The following is a 19760-nucleotide window of genomic DNA, read 5'->3' as shown; positions in this document are numbered from 1 at the left end:
TCCAAAGTATAACAACCAATTTGATACTCGAAAATCATGCACAACAAATGGTGACAACTAACTTCAGCATGAAACAAGTTAATGTGTCACACAAATACAGGACATGATTTGTCAAAAAAGGAACTAGGGATAACCCTGGGAATTACAGGCCAGTTAGTCTTACTTCGGTGGTAGGCAAAGTAATGGAAAGGGTACTGAAGGATAGGATTTCTGAGCATCTGGAAAGACACTGCTTGATTAGGGATAGTCAGCACGGATTTGTGAGGGGTAGGTCTTGCCTTACAAATCTTATTGAATTCTTTGAGGAGGTGACCAAGCATGTGGATGAAGGTAAAGCAGTGGATGTAGTGTACATGGATTTTAGTAAGGCATTTGATAAAGTTCCCCATGGTAGGCTTATGCACAAAGTAAGGAGGCATGGGATAGTGGGAAATTTGGCCAGTTGGATAACGAACTGGCTAACCGATAGAAGTCAGAGAGTGGTGGTGGATGGCAAATATTCAGCCTGGATCCCAGTTACCAGTGGTGTACCGCAGGGATCAGTTCTGGGTCCTCTGCTGTTTGTGATTTTCATTAATGACTTGGATGAGGGAGTTGAAGGGTGGGTCAGTAAATTTGCAGACGATACGAAGATTGGTGGAGTTGTGGATAGTAAGGAGGGCTGTTGTCGGCTGCAAAGAGACATAGATAGGATGCAGAGCTGGGCTGAGAAGTGGCAGATGGAGTTTAACCCTGAAAAGTGTGAGGTTGTCCATTTTGGAAGGACAAATATGAATGCGGAATACAGGGTTAACGGTAGAGTTCTTGGCATTGTGGAGGAGCAGAGAGACCTTGGGGTCTATGTTCATACATCTTTGAAAGTTGCCACTCAAGTGGATAGAGCTGTTAAGAAGGCCTATGGTGTGCTCGCGTTCATTAACAGAGGGATTGAATTTAAGAGCCGTGAGGTGATGATGCAGCTGTACAAAACTTTGGTAAGGCCACATTTGGAGTACTGTGTACAGTTCTGGTCGCCTCATTTTAGGAAGGATGTGGAAGCTCTGGAAAAGGTGCAAAGAAGATTTACCAGGATGTTGCCTGGAATGGAGAGTAGGTCTTACGAGGAAAGGTTGAGGGTGCTAGGCCTTTTCTCATTAGAGCGGAGAAGGATGAGGGGCGACTTGATAGAGGTTTATAAGATGATCAGGGGAATAGATAGAGTAGACAGTCAGAGACTTTTTCCCCAGGTGGAACACACCATTACAAGGGGACATAAATTTAAGGTGAAAGGTGGAAGATATAGGAGGGATATCAGAGGTAGGTTCTTTACCCAGAGAGTAGTGGGGGCATGGAATGCACTGCCTGTGGAAGTAGTTGAGTCGGAAACATTAGTGACCTTCAAGCAGCTGTTGGATAGGTACATGGATTACGGGAAAATGATATAGTGTAGATTTATTTGTTCTTAAGGGCAGCACGGTAGCATTGTGGATAGCACAATTGCTTCACAGATCCATGGTCCCAGGTTCAATTTCGGCTTGGGTCATTGTCTGTGCGGAGTCTGCATGTCCTCCCCGTGTCTGCGTGGGTTTCCTCCGGGTGCTCCGGTTTCCTCCCACAGTCCAAAGATGTGCGGGTTAGGTGAATTGGCCAATGGTAAATTGCCCTTAATGTCCAAATTGCCCTTGGTGTTGGGTGGAGGTGTTGAGTTTGGGTAGGGTGCTCTTTCCAAGAGCTGGTGCAGACTCAGTGGGGCTGAATGGCCTCCTTCTGCACTGTAGATTCAATGATAATCTATGATTAATCTAGGACAAAGGTTCGGCACAACATCATGGGCCGAAGGGCCTGTTCTGTGCTGTATTTTCTATGTTCTATGTTCTATGATGCACCCACATTTGCCCTTTGGAAACAACCAACAAAGGTACACACCGACTGGAGCTCCTGCCGACGTTCAATCGAGTCTTGTTGAGGCTAGCGTAAGCAGTTAAAGAGACATGCTTGCAATTTCTCAAGTCTCTGGTATGTGAGTATTAGCACTTTGGTTTCAAAGACACTGTATGAAAGGGTTCTGTTTTATTATCACTTTGACTTGATATAAGAAAGAGCAATATCTAAATGCTGCCATGTTTTCTAGTCCTCAACCTTACATAAGAGATAAAGAATACATGGCAATATCTAGTAATACCTCAACATAAGGAACATAGGAATATATCTGACACTCAGAACAGGGAGGTTTCTCGTGAGATTTGATGACCTCGTTGCGTCACCGAGTCAGGCGTGCAAAGCCGTTTGATCTATTTGATCGGTAGCTAAGCTCTACACCGTCCACTCCTTGACCAGTCTTTGTGTCGTCTGCAAATTTCCCAATCATGACCACCACATTCAATTCCAAATCGTTACTATATAACACAAACATAAAGGGTCCCAACACCAAGCCCTGTGGAACACCACTTGTAGCAACTTTCCATTTGCAAGGGCATCCACTGAATATTACCCTTTGTTTCTTGTTACTAAGCCAATGTTTTATCCAGTTTGCCACTTTACCTTGTACCCCATGTGCTTTTACTTTTTTGACCAATCTGCCATGTGGGACCTTGTCAAACGTCTTGATAAAATCTATATACGCAACATCCACTGCACTACCTTCATCAACCCTCCTTGTCACTTCCTCAAATAATTCAATCAAATTTGAAGGCGGGACCTTCCTTTAACAAATCCATGCTGAACATCCCTGACTAGTCCAAGCCTTTCTATGTGACAATTAATCCTATCTCTCAGGATTGATTCTAATTTGCCCACCACCGATGCAAAACTAACTGGCCTATAATTCTTTGGCATTTCTTTCAATCCTTTTTTAAACAATGGAACTACATTTATATGTCTCCAGTCCTCCGGTACCTCCCCTGTAACAAATGAGAATTGGTTAATCATCCTCAGAGCATCTGCTATCTCGTCCCTGACCTCCTTCAGCAGCCTTGGAAACAATCCATCTGGCCCTGGCGACTTATCAACTTTCAAGAATTCCAAACCATCGGGTATTTCCTCTCTCTTTATGGTTATCCCATCCAATATCTCACAGTGTTCCCCCTGGACTACTAGATCTGCACCATCCCTTTCTTTTGTAAACATGGGGACAAAATATTCATTTAAAACCTTTCCCACAACCTCTGCATCTACACACAAGTTCCCTTCTTCATCTCTGAAAGGTCCCATTTTTTCCTTAACTAACCTTTTCCCATTAATATATCGGTAAAACAAACTGGGGGCTGATTTAGCTCAGTTAGCTGGACAGCTAGTTTGTGATGCAGAACAAGGCTAACAGTGAGGGTTCAATGCCCACATTGGCTAAGGTTATTCATGCGGGCCTGCCTTCCCAACCTTGCACCATGCATGAGGTGTGGTGACCTGCAGGTTAAATCACCACCAGTCAGCTCTCCCCCTCAAATGGGAAAAGCAGCCTATGGGTTACTATTGGGAAATCATCTTTGGGTTTTCTTTACCTTTACTTGCAAATCTATTTTCATGCTCTCGCTTTGACTTCCTTATTTCCTTTTTCACTTCATCCCTGCACTTCCTATACCTGTCTCGGCTGTCTAAGCAGTGCTCAGTTCATTGCGTCTACCGTACGCTTTCTTTTTCTGTTTGATCTTCCCCTGTATTCCTCCAGACAGCCAGAGGGGTCTAGATTTGGCAGTACCACTTTTATTTTTGGAGGGGACATGTCTACTTTGCACATTATGATCTCGCTTTTTAGTGCTTCGCGCTGGTTTTCCCCTGATTTAGCCTCTCGCAGTGCTGTCCAGTCCACCTCAGCCAAGTTCCTTCTCATTCCTGCTTGAACTGCTGCAGTAGGTTCACCCACGGGATTAACATACGGGAAGCTATTTTCTGAATGCACATGATTGAGCAGACAGTTGAGGTCGATACTTCATGAATGCCATTTAGTTATTGACTGAGCACCAGCAAACTCTCCTGAAATAGCACATGGTTCCTATATGGTGATGAGATATTAAATGTCTTTAATGTTTGAGCAACCTTCAGGACATAGAGTGCCCGCTGTTGGAAACTTCTACCAATTCGTATTCTTCTGACAATATGAGGATTTTCATTTTGAAGATTCTTCATCCAGGTATAAATCTGAAGTGAAAACAAAAATAGTTTTGTGTAAGTCACATCACTAAATCCCCGAATAATATTGAGAACCATGCAAAGACAAGTGTTCTTAAAGGTACAGGTTTCTCAAACATTTCCTGGATGGGTTGGTGCAAGAAGGGAACGTTTTCTATGATGCAACATAATTGTCCTATAATTGAAGGTGGGTACATCTTTCCTGACAATTAGATGCCATAGTCCCCAACATTTCTTCATGCAGAGACCTCCATTGTAACATATGGAGACCCAGAGAGCAAACCGGTGTTTACTTTCATGCCACCTTAATCTGCTGGCAGACTCACAAACCCACATGCTCATGGGTCTCGGCTACTGTTGGGTTTCCGACAGATCCTGTAGTTTGCACTCGGGGATGCAACTGAAGGTGGATACAAATGTGCATGTAATCAGCTGGAATCCTCAAAACCAAAGCGTCATCTATCAAGGTTAAATTGAATTATCCTGTGCTTTCAGCGGGAGAGCTGAGTTTGAAGAGGGCACAACAAAGGTGTCATCCCCCTGATTCTCCCATTGGGTGGGACATCCATGGGAATGTGAGGTTGCTGAATTCACGCTATAGATCCAAAGGAAGGATCTACTTGTGCCAGTTTCCTATGATACATCACAAACTTTGTTCCTACTACCTCCATCCCTCTCCCTGTCACTGACTTAGACTGAACCAGGCAGCTCACAAACCCCATCTCCAGTTTGAAACAATCCTGGTTTCTGACTCCATTGATAGAATTTTACAGGATCCCACCAGTGGGTTTGCAGGCAAGGTGGGGTAAAATTCCTGAGGGTGGCCTTCCCACCCCCTATTTCCCACCCCCGACATGTCTGAAATTTTACTGGGGCGCAAGTGAGGCCTAGAGTGACAGGCCTGCCCTCACCACAATGCCTCCTGATTGAAGGCCTTAAGTGGCCAATTACCCAGATGCAATTTTGAAGTCGGCCGGATTAAGTCAGGGATTGGGGGTTAAGGATTGGTGGAAGCCTGGAAGGTTATCTTACTTGGACCTCAGGCGGAAGGTGGGCAGAAGGGTGTCTCCCACACGGGCCCCCTTCCCAATCAGGCCCCTTCACCCCTGTGCGCTCTCTACCTCCCTCCCTTCCTCACTTCCTCTCGTCCTCCCTACCATCACCTGTCCAACCTGACCAACGCCTCCCTCACCCTCCCACATCTGCCCCCCCCGCAACCAACCATAGTCTCCACTCCTACTAGGTTCTGGGCCCCTAGCACTTACAATCTGTGGACTGCCTGTAGTTCCAGCTGTAGCTCTCAAGTTGGTGGTGTTGCTGGGATTATGGAGCTTCTAGCCAATCAGATTGGCCGGCCGCTCTCCAAAGTGAAACTTCACCGAACTGTTACAATGCAGAAGGAGGCTATTTGACCCTTTGTGCCAGTTCCAGCTCTCCAAATGAGCAATTCATTTAGTGCCATTCTCCCGTCTTCTCCCCATTATCCTGAATATTCTTCCTGTTCAAATAACAGTGAGTGGGAGCCTCATGTCCCATCTCCAGGAGTGTTAAATGGCTGTGGGGAACTGACATCAAAACCCACCCAGCCAAAACAATTCTGCCCCATATTCTCTTCATGATCACGACTGCCAAGTTCCACCTCCGGAACCTCACCCATTTCCCCTTGTGTCTCAATCCAACTGCTGCTGAAACCCTCCTCCATGCCTGTGTTGTTTTCAGATTTTACTGTTCCAAAAGTCTTCTGGTCAGCCCCCAATTCCTATCACACACCGTAAGCTAGAGCTCACCCAAAACTCTCCTTCCCATATCTTAACTCACAACTCCTTCACCCCTGCGTTTGCTGACCTGACTGTCAGACCTGCAATGCCCTGATTTTAAATTTCTCAGCCTAATGTTTTGATCTTAGCTCTGTCACCTCCTCCAAACCTATAAAAGATTTCTGTATTCCTCCATTTCAGGTTCCCTGGGCTTCCTCGCTTTCCTTGAGCTTTGAAATATCCTCCACCCAGCCTCTTCACTTCTCCAACCCGCTCTCATCCTTGAAGATACTCCTCAAAATCCATCACTTTGCCTCAAATTTTTGGTCACCTGTCCTCGTGTCTCCTTATGTGGCTTGGCGTCAGTCTTTGTTTGATCTTAGTCTTGCAATGTTTTATTGTGTTAAAGATGCCATGCAAATGGAAGTTGTTGTTGGTGTTGAACCAGTTAGCTATGGTACGGTACAATTATCAGGGCAGACCTAGTAACGCGATACAGACCGTTGAGGATAACACAGCAGGGTATATAGGTTCTCACCTCCTTTAGATTGTGGTAGGATCTGTAATCAAAGCCGTTGGTGCCATTTCTCTGATCGGAGAACAACATTCTTACATGCTCTTCATCCGCCAAAGACTGAAAAGCAAGATTGGACAGGAATTCAGTTTCAAAAACTGCAAATAACTGATTAATATATTCAAATTTGCAACAACAAAAAAACCCTCTCCCAAGTGAAAGTACTTTACGCAATGAATTAGGTATAGCAGCCCAGTGTCTGTTGTTTTCTCACATCCATTCTGCTACATCCCACCAATGAATTATGAGGCAGATGAACGATGGTTTATAGGTTGAGGGAGGGATGCTGACCAGAACACCGAGGATAACTCCCAGTGAAATAACGTCACGAGATCATGATAGGGTTGTCAACTTTGGTTGGACACATTCCTGGAGGTTTCATCATGTGATCGCCTCCTAGCTCCAACTGCCCTTCAAGTATTTATCCAATTCCACTTTGACAGTTGCTATTGAATCTGCTTCCACCACCCTTTCAGGCAGTGCGATCGAGAACTCGCTGGTGAAACAATTCTCCGTATCTCCCCTCTGGTGATTTTGTCAAAATTCTGTCCCCTTTTGATTATCAATCCTGCTGCCCGTGGAAACTATTTATTCCTATTTATCGTATTAATATCCCAAATAACTTTAGGCATCGATATTAAATCTCCTCCTTCTCTGCTCTGAGGAGAACAATCCCCAAATAGGGACACCAAAAAGACTCTTGATGTAGTCTCACCAGGGGCAAATACGATAGTTTTAATGTCACCTCCTTGGATAGATATGCATGTTATATTCTTGACTATGTATGGCACAATTCTGTTTCCTATTTTAACAGCCCTATAACATTGTACTGGTGTTCAGTGAGCCGTCCTTGCTATCGCAAGCTGAGTAGGAGCAGTGAGTAGCCAAACTGCTTCCCCACTCAGTCACAAAGAAGCAAATCGCACAGCATGGGCCAGGAGTCGGAAACATTACCAGATTTACCTGAAGATTCTTGATCATGACGGAATATGTGATGCCATTAGACTCCAGAAAGGATTTGACAGTGTGGGCATGCTTGCGAGGGACCCGTATTTCAATCGGGAGGTCAGTCCTTTCAGGTGCTTTCCAGAAATTGAGCTGCAAAGGAAACATTTCAGAGTTCTCTTCATTATAGAAAGTGAGATAAAAGGTGTCAGCTATGGCTTTGATAATATGCTTGCCCCAGAGTCAGAAGGTTGAGAGCTCAAATCACACTCCTACATGTTTTTTAAAAAAAATGCATTTATTACCCATCCCTAATTGACTTTGGGAATGTAGTGGTGAGTCACTTTCCTGATCCACTGCAGTCCAACCACTGTAGGTGCACCCACAGTGCAGATAGATAGGCACTAGCATGCAGAATTTGGATCCAGTGACAGTGAAGGAACAGCAGTATATGACCAAATCACATTGTATGCAACTTGGAGGGGAGCTTGCAGGAGGCGTGGTTCCCAAGCGTTTGCCGCCCTTGTTCTTTTAGATGGTAAACATTGCATGTTTGGAAGGTGTCAAAGGAGGCTTGGCCAGTCCAAAGTACATCTTGTACATGGTGCCCACGGCAGCCACAATGAGCCAGTGGCAGATGGATAGTGCAAGTTTATGGTGGTAGATGGGATGCCAATCAAGGCTGCTTTGTGTTGGACAGTGTCGAGCTTCTTGAGCTGCACATGATGCTCCAGTGCAGCGCTGAGGGTGTGCTGCACTGTCAGAGTTGCTGTTTCATATGAGAAGTGAGTACCCCCCATCTTTTCTCTCAGGTGGAAGCAAAGGCTCCCATGGCTCTACTTTGCAGAAAAGCAGGGGAGTTATGCCTCGTGTCCGGGCCAATATCAATCTCTCAGCGATCATTAAAGATAGATTCACTGGGATGCCCAAGGTTGTGAAAGACCCTAAATGTAAGTTCTCTTTCCTGCAAGTCACTTCACCGGAAAGCGCAGTGTCGTGGCCTCAACAACCCTGGATCCCAGTTCTGGCAATGAGACCAACACGACATTGATGGCTCACATTCACTTGTTCAGTTACCCTACAACCTGGTCCCCAAGTACAGAGAGCAGATCTGTTTGAGAAACCAAAGCGATGGGCCTATATCCATACAGCAAGAAGCTGACAAGGGTCAGAGAGAAGATCAGGTACACCAAGATGCATTGAAGTGTGACACCCAGGTTACATTGTCAAAGGTTGCAGAGAGAAGGGACAATTGGTTGAGATCGCAGGCCTACAATTTTGGGGTTATCCCACCTGCATATGTCTGTCAATATGATTGTCTGGCTTAAGGCCCCATGTTCTCAAAATGACCCAATACCTTTGACGTAGAAACATTTTGCGATTAAATTGGAACAATTACGGGTGGCATGTGGTGCAGTGGTTAGCACTGCTGCCTCACGGCACCGAGGTCCCAAGTTCGATCCCGGCCCCGGGTCACTGTCTGTGTGGAGTTTGCACATTCTCCCCGTGTTTACGTGGGTCTCACCCCCACAACCCAAAGATGTGCAGGGTAGGTGGATTGGCCACGCTAAATTGCCCTTTAATTGGAAAAAAAATAATTCGATACTCTAAATGTATTTTTAAAAATTTGAACAATTACCTTCAAATGCTTCAATTCCTTCAGGGATTTCACAAGAGCCAGCTGTTCCTCACTGTTGACAAGGATACGCAATACCTGATGACTAAGGGATTTAAAAAATGGAGGTAGAGGTCATTTCAAATTCAAATGATGATATAGACGAACATAGGAAATTGTAGACCAATTCAGAATGTCCAATTCACCTAGCAGCACGCCTTTCGGGACTTGTGGGAGGAAACTGGAGCACCTGGAGGAAACCCACGCAGACATGGGGAGAACGTGCAGACTCCGCACAGACAGTGACCCAAGCCGGGAATCGAACCTGGGTCCCTGGCATTGTAACAAGATGAAGGCTAGGACTTGGATATCCTTCAGGTGCACCGGTTCCTCCCACAGTCAAAAGGTGTGCAGGTTAGGTGGATTGGTCATGCTATAAATAGAGGAGGGTTGTACTTTGCACGTCCATGATTCATTCAGGCAACTACCTCCAGACTGATCCAATTTTCATTGGAGGGATGTCCAAAAGATGACTTGTGAGATCTAGACCTTTGAAGAAAAGGTCTAAATCTATCAGAGATATTTGGAAAGGTAGTGTACCTTTTGAAAAGGCCCAGGTAAGTCTAGCGATCCATTTGGGAGTGGCAAGGTGCACTATAGGAGAGGAAAGGTATTCTTTGGGAGAGGTAAAGTGTCCTTTCGGAGAGGTCATGTTTCCCTTTGGGGGAGGTAAGGTGCCCTTTCGGCTTGTTGAAAGTAGACATGAATGTACATATAATGTGGATAAACTCATTGGGACTGACAAGCTGTCAAGCCACTTAAATCACCTGCCCTTTAAATAAAAAGTGTGCATTTTTAAAAAGTGATTGCTATTTCATTCTGTCTGTTGACATAAACCTGAAGGTTATAATCTTAGACTTTATGGTGGATGACTGACTTCACAACCATCCATTGTCACAGTGGGATGCCTGTTGGTTCACAGTTTGATTGACAGCTACAAAACTGTATGTGGGGCTATGAATACAAATACTTGCTTTTATAAGGGATTGGGTACTTACATGCAATGTTTGCTTTTATAAGGGATTAAGTTGTTGAAGTAATTTGGATGTGGTGAATAGGTTTTGATGATTGAGTTAATAATAATAAAGTCTGAAATGGATGCTAATAACTTTATTTTGTTGTAGCATGGATCCTGAGGTCTGTCCATGGTGGAAACTGTGTGACTTGGCATAGAGGATGTTAAGCGCAAAGAGTGATGGGTAGAGGGCATGAGGTGGCATGAGTTGGCATGGATGGGGAATGGGAGGTGTGTGGGGGGTAAAGGGATGTTAGGGAGTGAGGGTGAGAGAGATGTGCTTTGTTCTCTTGTTTGTTTTTACATCTGGGACAAAGTTCGAGAGCACTGAGGCTAACCTTTCACTCAGTATGCCTCACAATAGGCTGCTCCTGCTGCTGCTGCCTCTGTACTGTCTAGGGGTAGTGGGCCCAACTCCCGACTTGGGGGCGAGAATCCAGGCCTTAGACTCTGGGAAAAGAAAAGCTAACAGAATATGTCAGTTCTTGGAAGAAAAGTATATAACTGGTTCAGATGATAACCAATGTAATATTTGGAGAAAGATTGAGAGATATAGCGAGTGTCACAGTTCATGCAAGAAAAAGGTTTTCTCCATCAAGTGTATCCCTTTGCTGGCATTAGCAACCATCTGGGATTGCCTTGACATTTCCAGGAATTATAGACTAGTTTCCAGGAATTAAAGACCATAGATAAACCTGGGGGAAAATTCATAGGGACATTAACAAGTCATTCTTTGGACATTGTCTTTATTACTTATAAAAATATTGGATACAAGGAGAAACAGGTAGTTTGACTGACAGTAAAGAATTTGCTAATTGGATATGGAAGGGACTGTTCACTTTCTAATTTGTGTGGGAAGATAGTGCCCCATGAGGATTGGCGTTTTGGGTGACCGATTGTGGGGGATGGGAAATTGGAGGCAGAAGGTCATGTGATGAAACCTCCAGGAATACGTCCAACCAGAGTTGGCAGCCCTTCCCTTCTGACTAAAAGTGCTGATGTGCGTTCTATCCCAACAGATACAGAGAACATCTCACAACATACTTTGAATTCTTCTTATTCATTCCCGTTGTTTGGGCGTCACTGACAAGGTCAGGAAGAAAAATCACATGGACTCGAAACATTAACTCCATTTCTCTCTCTTCCAGGCGCGCTAAATCTTCCCAGCATTTTCTGTTTTTATTTCAGGATTTATTACCTGTCCCTGCTCGCCCTCTAAAGGTGTTGGTAGTCGATCTTGATTCACTGCCGTATTCACTGAAAGGAATCAATCTAAGTTGCATTCGAATGAATAAATACTAACTACCCCCCTTCTCTCCTCATCCACTGAAGTATCGTTTACACAGTTTGGAATACAACCCCTTTCCTTCAAGCGGAGGCCTTGTCCCCTGAGTAGACTAAGTGGTCCACGTGGAGGCTGTGATGATGCGGGTACATAAGAGGTTACGTGTTGGGAGCACGGGAGTTCTCCCGGGATTACGAGCAGACACACAGCATGTAAGAGCTGCTCAGGATATTCCATAAACTGTTATTGTTTGAGGCAACCCAATGACTACCAACCAGTGGCCCTGACTTCAGTCATAATGAAGTGCTTCGAGAGGTTGATCATGAAGCGCATCACCTCCATACTCCCAGAACGCCTTGATCCACTGCAATTCGAATACCACTGCAATCGGTCCACATCAGACACCATTTCCCTGGCCCTATGCTCATCCCTCGAGCATCTCGAAAACAAGGACTCCTACATTAGACTCCTATTTATTGACTACATCTCCGCCTTCAACACCATAATCCCAGCCAAGCTCATATCAAAGCTCCAAAACCTAGGACTTGGCTCCCCACTCTGCAACTGGATCCTCGATTTTCTGACCAACAGACCACAATCAGTAAGAATGAACAACAACACCTCTTCCACAATATGAAAATGAAAATCGCTTATTGTCACAAGTAGGCTTCAAATGAAGTCACTGTGAAAAGCCCCTAGTCGCCACATTCCGGCGCCTGTTCAGGGAGGCTGTTACAGGAATCGAACCATGCTGCTGGCCTGCCTTGGTCTGCTTTCAAAGCCAGCGATTTAGCCCTGTGCTAAACAGCCCCTTAATAATCCTCAACACCGGCGCCCCGCAAGGCTGCGTACTTAGCCCCCTACTCTACTCCCTGTACACACACGACTGCGTGGCAAAACTTGGTTCCAACTCCATCTACAAGTTTGCTGACGATACGACCATAGTGGGCCAGATCTCGAATAACGATGAGTCCGAATACAGGAGGGAGATAGAGAACCTAGTGGAGTGGTGTAGCGACAACAATCTCTCCCTCAATGCCAGCAAAACTAAAGAGCTGGTAATTGACTTCAGGAAGCAAAGTACTGTACACACCCCTGTCAGCATCAACGGGACCGAGGTGGAGATGGTTAGCAGTTTCAAATTCCTAGGGGTGCACATCTCCAAAAATCTGTCCTGGTCCACCCACGTCGATGCTACCACCAAGAAAGCACAACAGCGCCTATACTTCCTCAGGAAACTAAGGAAATTCGGCATGTCCACATTGACTCTTACCAAGTTTTACAGATGCACCATAGAAAGCATCCTATCAGGCTGCATCACAGCCTGGTATGGCAACTGCTCGGCCCAGGACCGCAAGAAACTTCAGAGAGTCGTGAACACCGCCCAGTCCATCACACAAACCTACCTCCCATCCATTGACTCTATCTACACCTCCCGCTGCCTGGGGAAAGCGGGCAGTATAATCAAAGATCCCTCCCACCCGGCTTACTCACTCTTCCAACTTCTTCCATCGGGCAGGAGATACAGAAGTCTGAGAACACGCACGAACAGACTCAAAAACAGCTTCTTCTCCACTGTCACCAGACTCCTAAATGACCCTCTTATGGACTGACTTCATTAACACTACACCCTGTATGCTTCATCCGATGCCAGTGCTTATGTAATTACATTGTATATGTTGTGTTGCCCTATTATGTATTTTCTTTTATTCCCTTTTCTTCTCATGTACTTAATGATCTGTTGAGCTGCTCGCAGAAAAATACTTTTCACTGTACCTCGGTACACGTGACAATAAACAAATCCAATCCAATCAATCCAATCCCTTGATCTCCAGCTTTTCAAACACAGTACTTCATGGTGTCAGGTGTTGACAGAATGGCACAGGGCCTTTGCCACATCCACCTGCTCGTGTTCAATGGAAACATTGAGGACAACTGGGACAAAATGGCGCATTTACTGCGGTGCTGGAAATCCAAAACAGTACAAGCATACGCCTCACTACATGAAGCAGGCCTGAGGCCACCCAGAATTTGAATCTTTTGTTTTCCAAATGGAGGAGAAAGAGGACACTGAGATACTGTTAAAAATGTTTGAGAACATTTTCTTACCAGTAAAGAACATCGCACTCGATCGACAAACATTTTATACTCCCAACAGAGTATTTGATGAATCGATTCAATCCTACACTGTGACACGGGGGCCGGTTTAGCTCAGTTGGCTAAATAGCTGATGCAAAGTGAGGCCAACAGCGCAGGTTCAATTCCTGTACCAGTTGAGGTTATTCATGAAGGCCTCGCTTTCTCAACCTTGCCCCTCGCCTGAGGTGTGGTGATTCTCAGGTTAAATCACCATCAGTCAGCTCTCCCCCTCAAAGGGACTATGCCGACTTTACCTTTACACCATGACGCTAAAAGTCTTGGAAAAAATGTGCATTTGGCACTATTACCAATGAATTTGTCAGATCGCATTGTGTGTGGGGTCCATAGTGATCTTGTCCGCAAGCAGCGGACTTGGTCACTGTCTGTGCGGAGTCTGCACGTTCTCCCCGTGGGTTTCCTCCGGGTGCTCAGGTTTCCTCCCACAGTCCAAAGATGTGAAGGTTAGGTGGAGTTACAGGGATAGGGCAAGGGAGTGGCACTGGGTAGGGTGCTCTTTCAGAGGGTCGGTGCAGACTTGATGGACCAAATGGCCCCCTTCTGCATGGTAGGGATTCTATAATTCTATGAAAATATCCTGATACTGCATGGCCAGCGATTCATCATCCCCACCTCTCTGCGGAGATACGGCATGCAGCCTTGCCAGTGTTTTGCACCATGTTATGCATTGTTAGCCTGTTCAATTTATATGTTGTAAGTAGTTTGCATCCAGTGGCTATTTTTCTTACACCTCAGGTCACCGGTTGTCCCAACTTTTTTTAAAATTAAATTTAGAGTAGCCAATTCTTTTTCTTTTCCAATTAAGGGGGAATTTAGCATGGCCAATCCACCTAACCAGCACATCTTTGGGTTGTGGGGGTGAAACCCACGCAGACATGGGGCGAATGTGCAAACTCCACACGGACAGTGACCCAGGGCCGGGATTCGAACCCGGGTCCTCAGCGCTGCATTCCCAGTGCTAACCACCGCGCCACATGCCAGCCTTGGTTGTCCTAACTTAAACGGGGAAGATGTAGACTGGGTGGGCATGTGGACGCTGTGATGACGCACAAGAGGTCACGTGTTGGGAGCGCAGGAGTTCTCCCCAGAGCGCAGACAGACACGCAGCATGTAAGAGCTGCTCAAGAGTATTCAATAAACTGTTATTGTTTCAAGTCCTTGAACCCAGCACTTTTAGACTCTGATTCCACTGCTGCACTTGCTATGACTAACATAACTTAATGACTGAAATTTTTTTAAAGCAATCACATCACCACTCCCTTTTCCAGTGAGAACAGGCCCAGATTTACACAGTTTACTGGTAGATAAACAATTCCAATGAAAGTCACATCATTAATATTAACCTATCCATTTTCTGACTCTGATTGACATCCTGCACCTTTGCTGCAGTTTCTCTTGTTCCAGTTTTACGTTTTTATCTTTATTTCACATTACAAAATGCTACACTTTTGATAAAATCAGTTTGGAATGTCCTGACCCTAGTCTGGCCCTGACACCCCACTTGGGTGATTGTTGTGGAGGTGGATGGGAGGGCTGTTGACGGGGGATATCAAACGCCTGCTCAGTGAGGGAAATTCAGCAGACAAGTGCAAACAGGCAATTCTTCCAAGCTCAGAACTTTCCAAAACACGATTACATAACAGAATGTCTGCTACCTCAACCACGATCCAAGTCTGGAGTAAAATCCAGTAAAACAAAAGGGGCGGGATTCTCCGACCCCCCCGCCGGGTGGGAGAATCGTCGGGGGTCGGCGTGAATCCCGCCCCCGCCGTCCTCCGAATTCTTCCGCCCCCCAAAAATTGCCCCGGCGTGAGTCGTGCCGCCTGTCTCGGAGAATGGCGGGGTCCGGCGCGACTCAATGGGCCCCGGGGCTGACCAAATTCTCCGGCCTGCGATGGGCCGAAGTCCAGTCCGTCTTTTGCCAGTCCCGCCGGCGTAAATTAGAGTAGGTCCCTTACCGTCGGGACCTGGCGGCGCGGGCGGGCTCCGGAGTTCCTTGGGGGTCACGGGAGGATCTGGCCTCTGGAGGTACCCCCACGGTGGCCTGGCCCGCGGTCGGGGCCCACCGATCCGCGGGCGGGCCTGTGCCGTGGGGGCACTCTATTGTTCTGCACCGGAGTCGTGATCCTCCGCCATTCCCGGTGCGGAAGCGAATCCCTCTGCGTATGCGCGGGGATGACGCCAGCACGCGCTGGCGCTCCCGTGCATGCGCCGACTCGCGCCAGCCGGCGGAGGCCCTTCCTTTCCCGCCGGCTGGTGGGGCGCCAACCACTCCAGGGCGGGCCTAGCCCCTGAAGGTGCGGAGGATTCCGTACCATTGGGGCGGCCCGACGCCGGAGTGGTTCACACCACTCTGTCCCGCCGGCACCCCCTGTCCCGCCGGGACCCCCCGCCCCGCCGGGTAGGGGAGAATCCCGTCCAAGTGGTTTAAACAAGTGAATTATTTGTGACTTTTCAAGCCTAATATTTATCAGATTGTCCTACACTGTCCATTGTCAGAAAGCCGATCGCCTAGTTCAGGCATTCCCAAACTGGGGTCGCCAGGGGGTCCGTGGCAGGACAGGCTCATTTATAACATTTGAAAAGTGGTGCAGGGTTGCTTGTCCAGAAGCCAGCCTCTGATTGGACGAGCTGGAAACAGCACAATACTCAAATCTCCATATCAGGGCAAGTGTGGACAGCGGAATGATGGGAAGAGGGGAACTTGAAGCTAAGAATCTAGGCCAACCCTCCAGTGCGGCATTGAGGAAGCATCCAGGGCCCAGGAGCCATATCAGTGGTGAGCAACCTGTGGCCCGGGGCCACATGCAGTCCATTTGAGCTCTGAGTGCAGCCCACAAGACAGTTTATTGACCGTTGCCCACGTGCAGGGTAGTCACATTCCGATGGTTTCAATTTGCATGTTTTTTTTTTCCTACCGGTATGACTGAAGTGATATGCACGCAAAGCAAAGCCAAGTGGAGTGAGGCTCGTGCTGATTCCACACAACATTGACTGTGACAGCTCCCTCTGCGTCCAAAGTGCAAATATTTATTTTGTTTTTACAATTTGAAGTTGATGGTAGTTCTATTAATATATAAATGTTTAAGTATTTTCTATAACTTTCTCTGAAATATGCAGCATGTATTAAACGTATTTAATTTTATTCTTGGGGATCATGATTAAGAGGTGAAGAAGGGCCACTCATGTGGCCCATTCGCTATCTTAGGTTGCCCCTCACTGTACTACTTTGTCGCAAGTCTCTATAAGATAACACTAAAATAGGTGGGACAGTAAGTTGCAATGAGGAAATAAGAACGTTACAAATGGCTATAGATAGGTTAGGTGAGTAGCAGATGGAGTTTAATCTGGATAAGTGTGAGATCATCCATTTTGGTCGGAAAATTGGAAAGGCATTTTATTCTCTAAATGCGGATGCTTCCTCCAAAACGAGAGGTCACAGTCTCAGGATAAGGGGTAGCAAATTTAGAACCAGAATCACTACGAGTGTGCAGAAGGAGGCCATTCAGCCCATCGAGTCTGCACCCACCCTCTGAAATAGCACCCTAACCAGGCTCCCGCCCGCTCCCTGAAAACCTGAATCCGGGTCCCTGGCACCGTGAGGCAGCACTGCTAATCACTGTGCCACCATGCTGCCCCTGCTGGCAGAGATGAGGAGAAACTATTTCGCCCTATTCACTACCCCAGAGTGTGGTGGATGCTGGGACAGTGAGTAAATTTAAGGAGGAGGTAGAGAGATTTTTAATTGGTAATGGATTAAAGAGTTAAAGGGTTACGGCGAATGGGCAGGACAGTGTAGTTGAGGCCTTGATGAGTTCCGCCATGATCGTATTGAATGGTGCAGCAGGCTCGAGAGGCTAGATTGCCTACTCCTGCTCCTAGTTTTTATGTTCTAAGAAAGAACTATTCTGCCTAATTCCACCTTCCAGCTCTTTGCCTGCAGCCTGTCGGTAACAGCACCTCAAACACAAATCTGGTGTTCTTGATTAATAAGGGGATTTCTTGATCGATAACGGGATCAGAGGTTATGGGGAAAAGGCAGGGGATTGGGAATGAGGAACATAACCGCCATGATCGAATGGTAGAGCAGACTCGATGGACCAAATGGCCTAATTCAGCTCCTATATCTAATGGAAAATTAAACTGTCTGCTCTCCACATGAGTGCAAAGGATCCCGTGGCATTATTGTAAAAAAGAGCAGGGAAATTATCCCCAGACATCTGACAACAATTTATCCCTCAATTTTACTGAAAAACATTATAGGCCCATTATCACTTTGAAAATTGTCTGCTGTGTTTCCTGAATAATAACCATAATTCAAAAGTACTTCATTGGCCGTAAAGTGCTTTGGGACGTCCTGAGATCTTTTCTAATTTGTATTGATCCATCTGTTTTAAAAGGGGTCAGTTGACCCTGAGAGAATCTTTCTCGAAGAATTTCTTTCCCATTAAGTAATTTATGGCGGGAAAAGTTCTGCCTGACATCTAACCTTACCTGCAACTCATGAATGTGGTGCTTATGATGTCATATCCCACACTTATTGTCCAAATTAAACCACTTGTTTATTTTCACCTCATTGATGCTTATTTCAATAGGTTGGACCACATCTTCCCTCAGTCTCTTTCTCTCCAATGAAAATAAAGTTAGTCACCTGAGATTTTCTTCATTCCTTTTTCCAAGGAATTAACCCCTTAACCCACTTAAAATAGGAGGGGTTAATTACGTTGGTAAAAGGCTTAGATGGAAGTCCTAGGGGAGTGGGTCTGAGAGGAGGCACTAGGAGCACATTGACTGACAACCGACAGAGCTCAAGAAAGGTTGATGAACCAAGGAAGTTACTCACCCGACAAAAGTTACCTGGCGATGAGGAGTCGCGAAGGCAATACTGAGAAATAGCCAAAATACCTTCATTATCTGTGGAAATAGAGAATTAAATAATAACGGTGTTACTAACTTTTTTGTTTGAATATATTTTGATGGTAATTCCGGCTCTGGTGTCACTGTGTGTCACTGGGACATTTCACTGTATCTGGGTTCCTTCCAAAGCAGAATTTCCAACACTCAAGGCTCTATGATAAATCCATCATGAGAGTTTGGACAGAGCTTCTTCAGATTGATCGAAGGATGACTAGGGATGGCCAAGACAGATGGCATCACGATGCCCGTACCTCAGTAATGGCTAAAAATCTTCTTTTTAAAAAATATTAGAAGCAGGAAAAGGCCACAACCGTGCTCCACACAATCTTCATTGAAACCCACTAACTTATCCTTCTACTCTTCATCATCTGTTTATCTCGATTCCCCTTAAATGTATCTATTATATTCTTTTAAACTACCCCCTGGGGTAGCAACTTTCACATTCTCATCACTCTCTTAGGTCAATGTTCTATGGAGAGTGGTTAACTAGGAACTTGAATTTGTAACTGCCCATCATAACCATGTCCCCACGCCCACACGCGTCGCCCCAGGAGACCAGCTAGCTCCCCATTCCTCTCGCCCCCAAAATCTTCCAGCACTGACCTTATTGTATTGAGTTCTTCACCTCCACCTGTTGAAATTTCCAGCCTCAGAAGATCTTTGTTAGCCACTGAGAAAAGTCTTGCAATTTGCAAAGGTGAAGTGTTAAAACAGTGAGAGATTCCTGACGGGTGGAGGCTGGCAGCTGCAATGTCGCCCGCAACTGAGTTGTTGAGTATTTGTGCAATTCTACGGCAATCAATGTTGGGAGGCGGATACCGCAAAGCGTTGTGATAAGCTTGAGGTTGGCTGATAAAACTTGCAACTGTTTTCATAAGAAATGCAATGAAATATGAGAACCTGTGGGTAACAGGAAGCTTTGTGAATCCTGTGTGGGGTTTGTTTTGCCTGAAGGCGACAAAGCTGATTTATGGAATTTTGGCAAATTCTGCAGTGAATTCGCTCGCAGGTGACATTTAGGTGATAAAGTGAATCTTTGATCAGTATGCATTTTTTCATAATGTATACTGTGCGGCCTTATAGGAACGTTGTGAAGCTGGAGATGTATTGCAAGTTGGCCAGGTGTCCCGCCAGTCCAAATCGAGTGTTAACAAAGGTTCAGAAGAAAGTTGTCCAGCACACTGTGGGAATTTACATAATCCATTGCGAGCTGCCAGGTTCCACCAGTGAAGGCCCCAGGGGCCTTTGTAGATCCTGTGCCAATAGAGATAAAAGTCTGATTTATATAGCTTTCAAAAATTCTGCGATGAATTTGTATTAACCCTGCACTT

At 45.9% G+C, this 19760-nt stretch overlaps 1 protein-coding gene across 1 annotated transcript in view; it reads right to left on the bottom strand.

The window, feature by feature from the left end:
* The window catches only part of LOC140387871 (carboxypeptidase A1-like), a 56726-nt gene extending 37456 nt beyond the window's left edge, over nucleotides 1–19270 (bottom strand). Inside the window, exons 1-6 of the mRNA XM_072471130.1 lie at nucleotides 19033–19270; nucleotides 18356–18426; nucleotides 9020–9101; nucleotides 7399–7533; nucleotides 6400–6495; nucleotides 4012–4113 (exon numbers count right to left, since the gene is read on the bottom strand). Coding sequence (XP_072327231.1) covers nucleotides 4012–4113; nucleotides 6400–6495; nucleotides 7399–7533; nucleotides 9020–9101; nucleotides 18356–18423 — 483 coding nt within the window. The 5' untranslated portion in view covers nucleotides 18424–18426; nucleotides 19033–19270. The remainder of the gene's footprint in view (nucleotides 1–4011; nucleotides 4114–6399; nucleotides 6496–7398; nucleotides 7534–9019; nucleotides 9102–18355; nucleotides 18427–19032) is intronic.
* Between the last annotated feature and the right edge of the window lie 490 nt (nucleotides 19271–19760).

The sequence above is a fragment of the Scyliorhinus torazame genome, chromosome 13 (genome assembly GCF_047496885.1).
Source record: "Scyliorhinus torazame isolate Kashiwa2021f chromosome 13, sScyTor2.1, whole genome shotgun sequence".
In the NCBI taxonomy this organism is placed as follows: Eukaryota; Metazoa; Chordata; class Chondrichthyes; order Carcharhiniformes; family Scyliorhinidae; genus Scyliorhinus; species Scyliorhinus torazame.
Note: the sequence above shows the minus strand (reverse complement) of the source record. Positions and strands in the feature narration are given on the sequence as shown.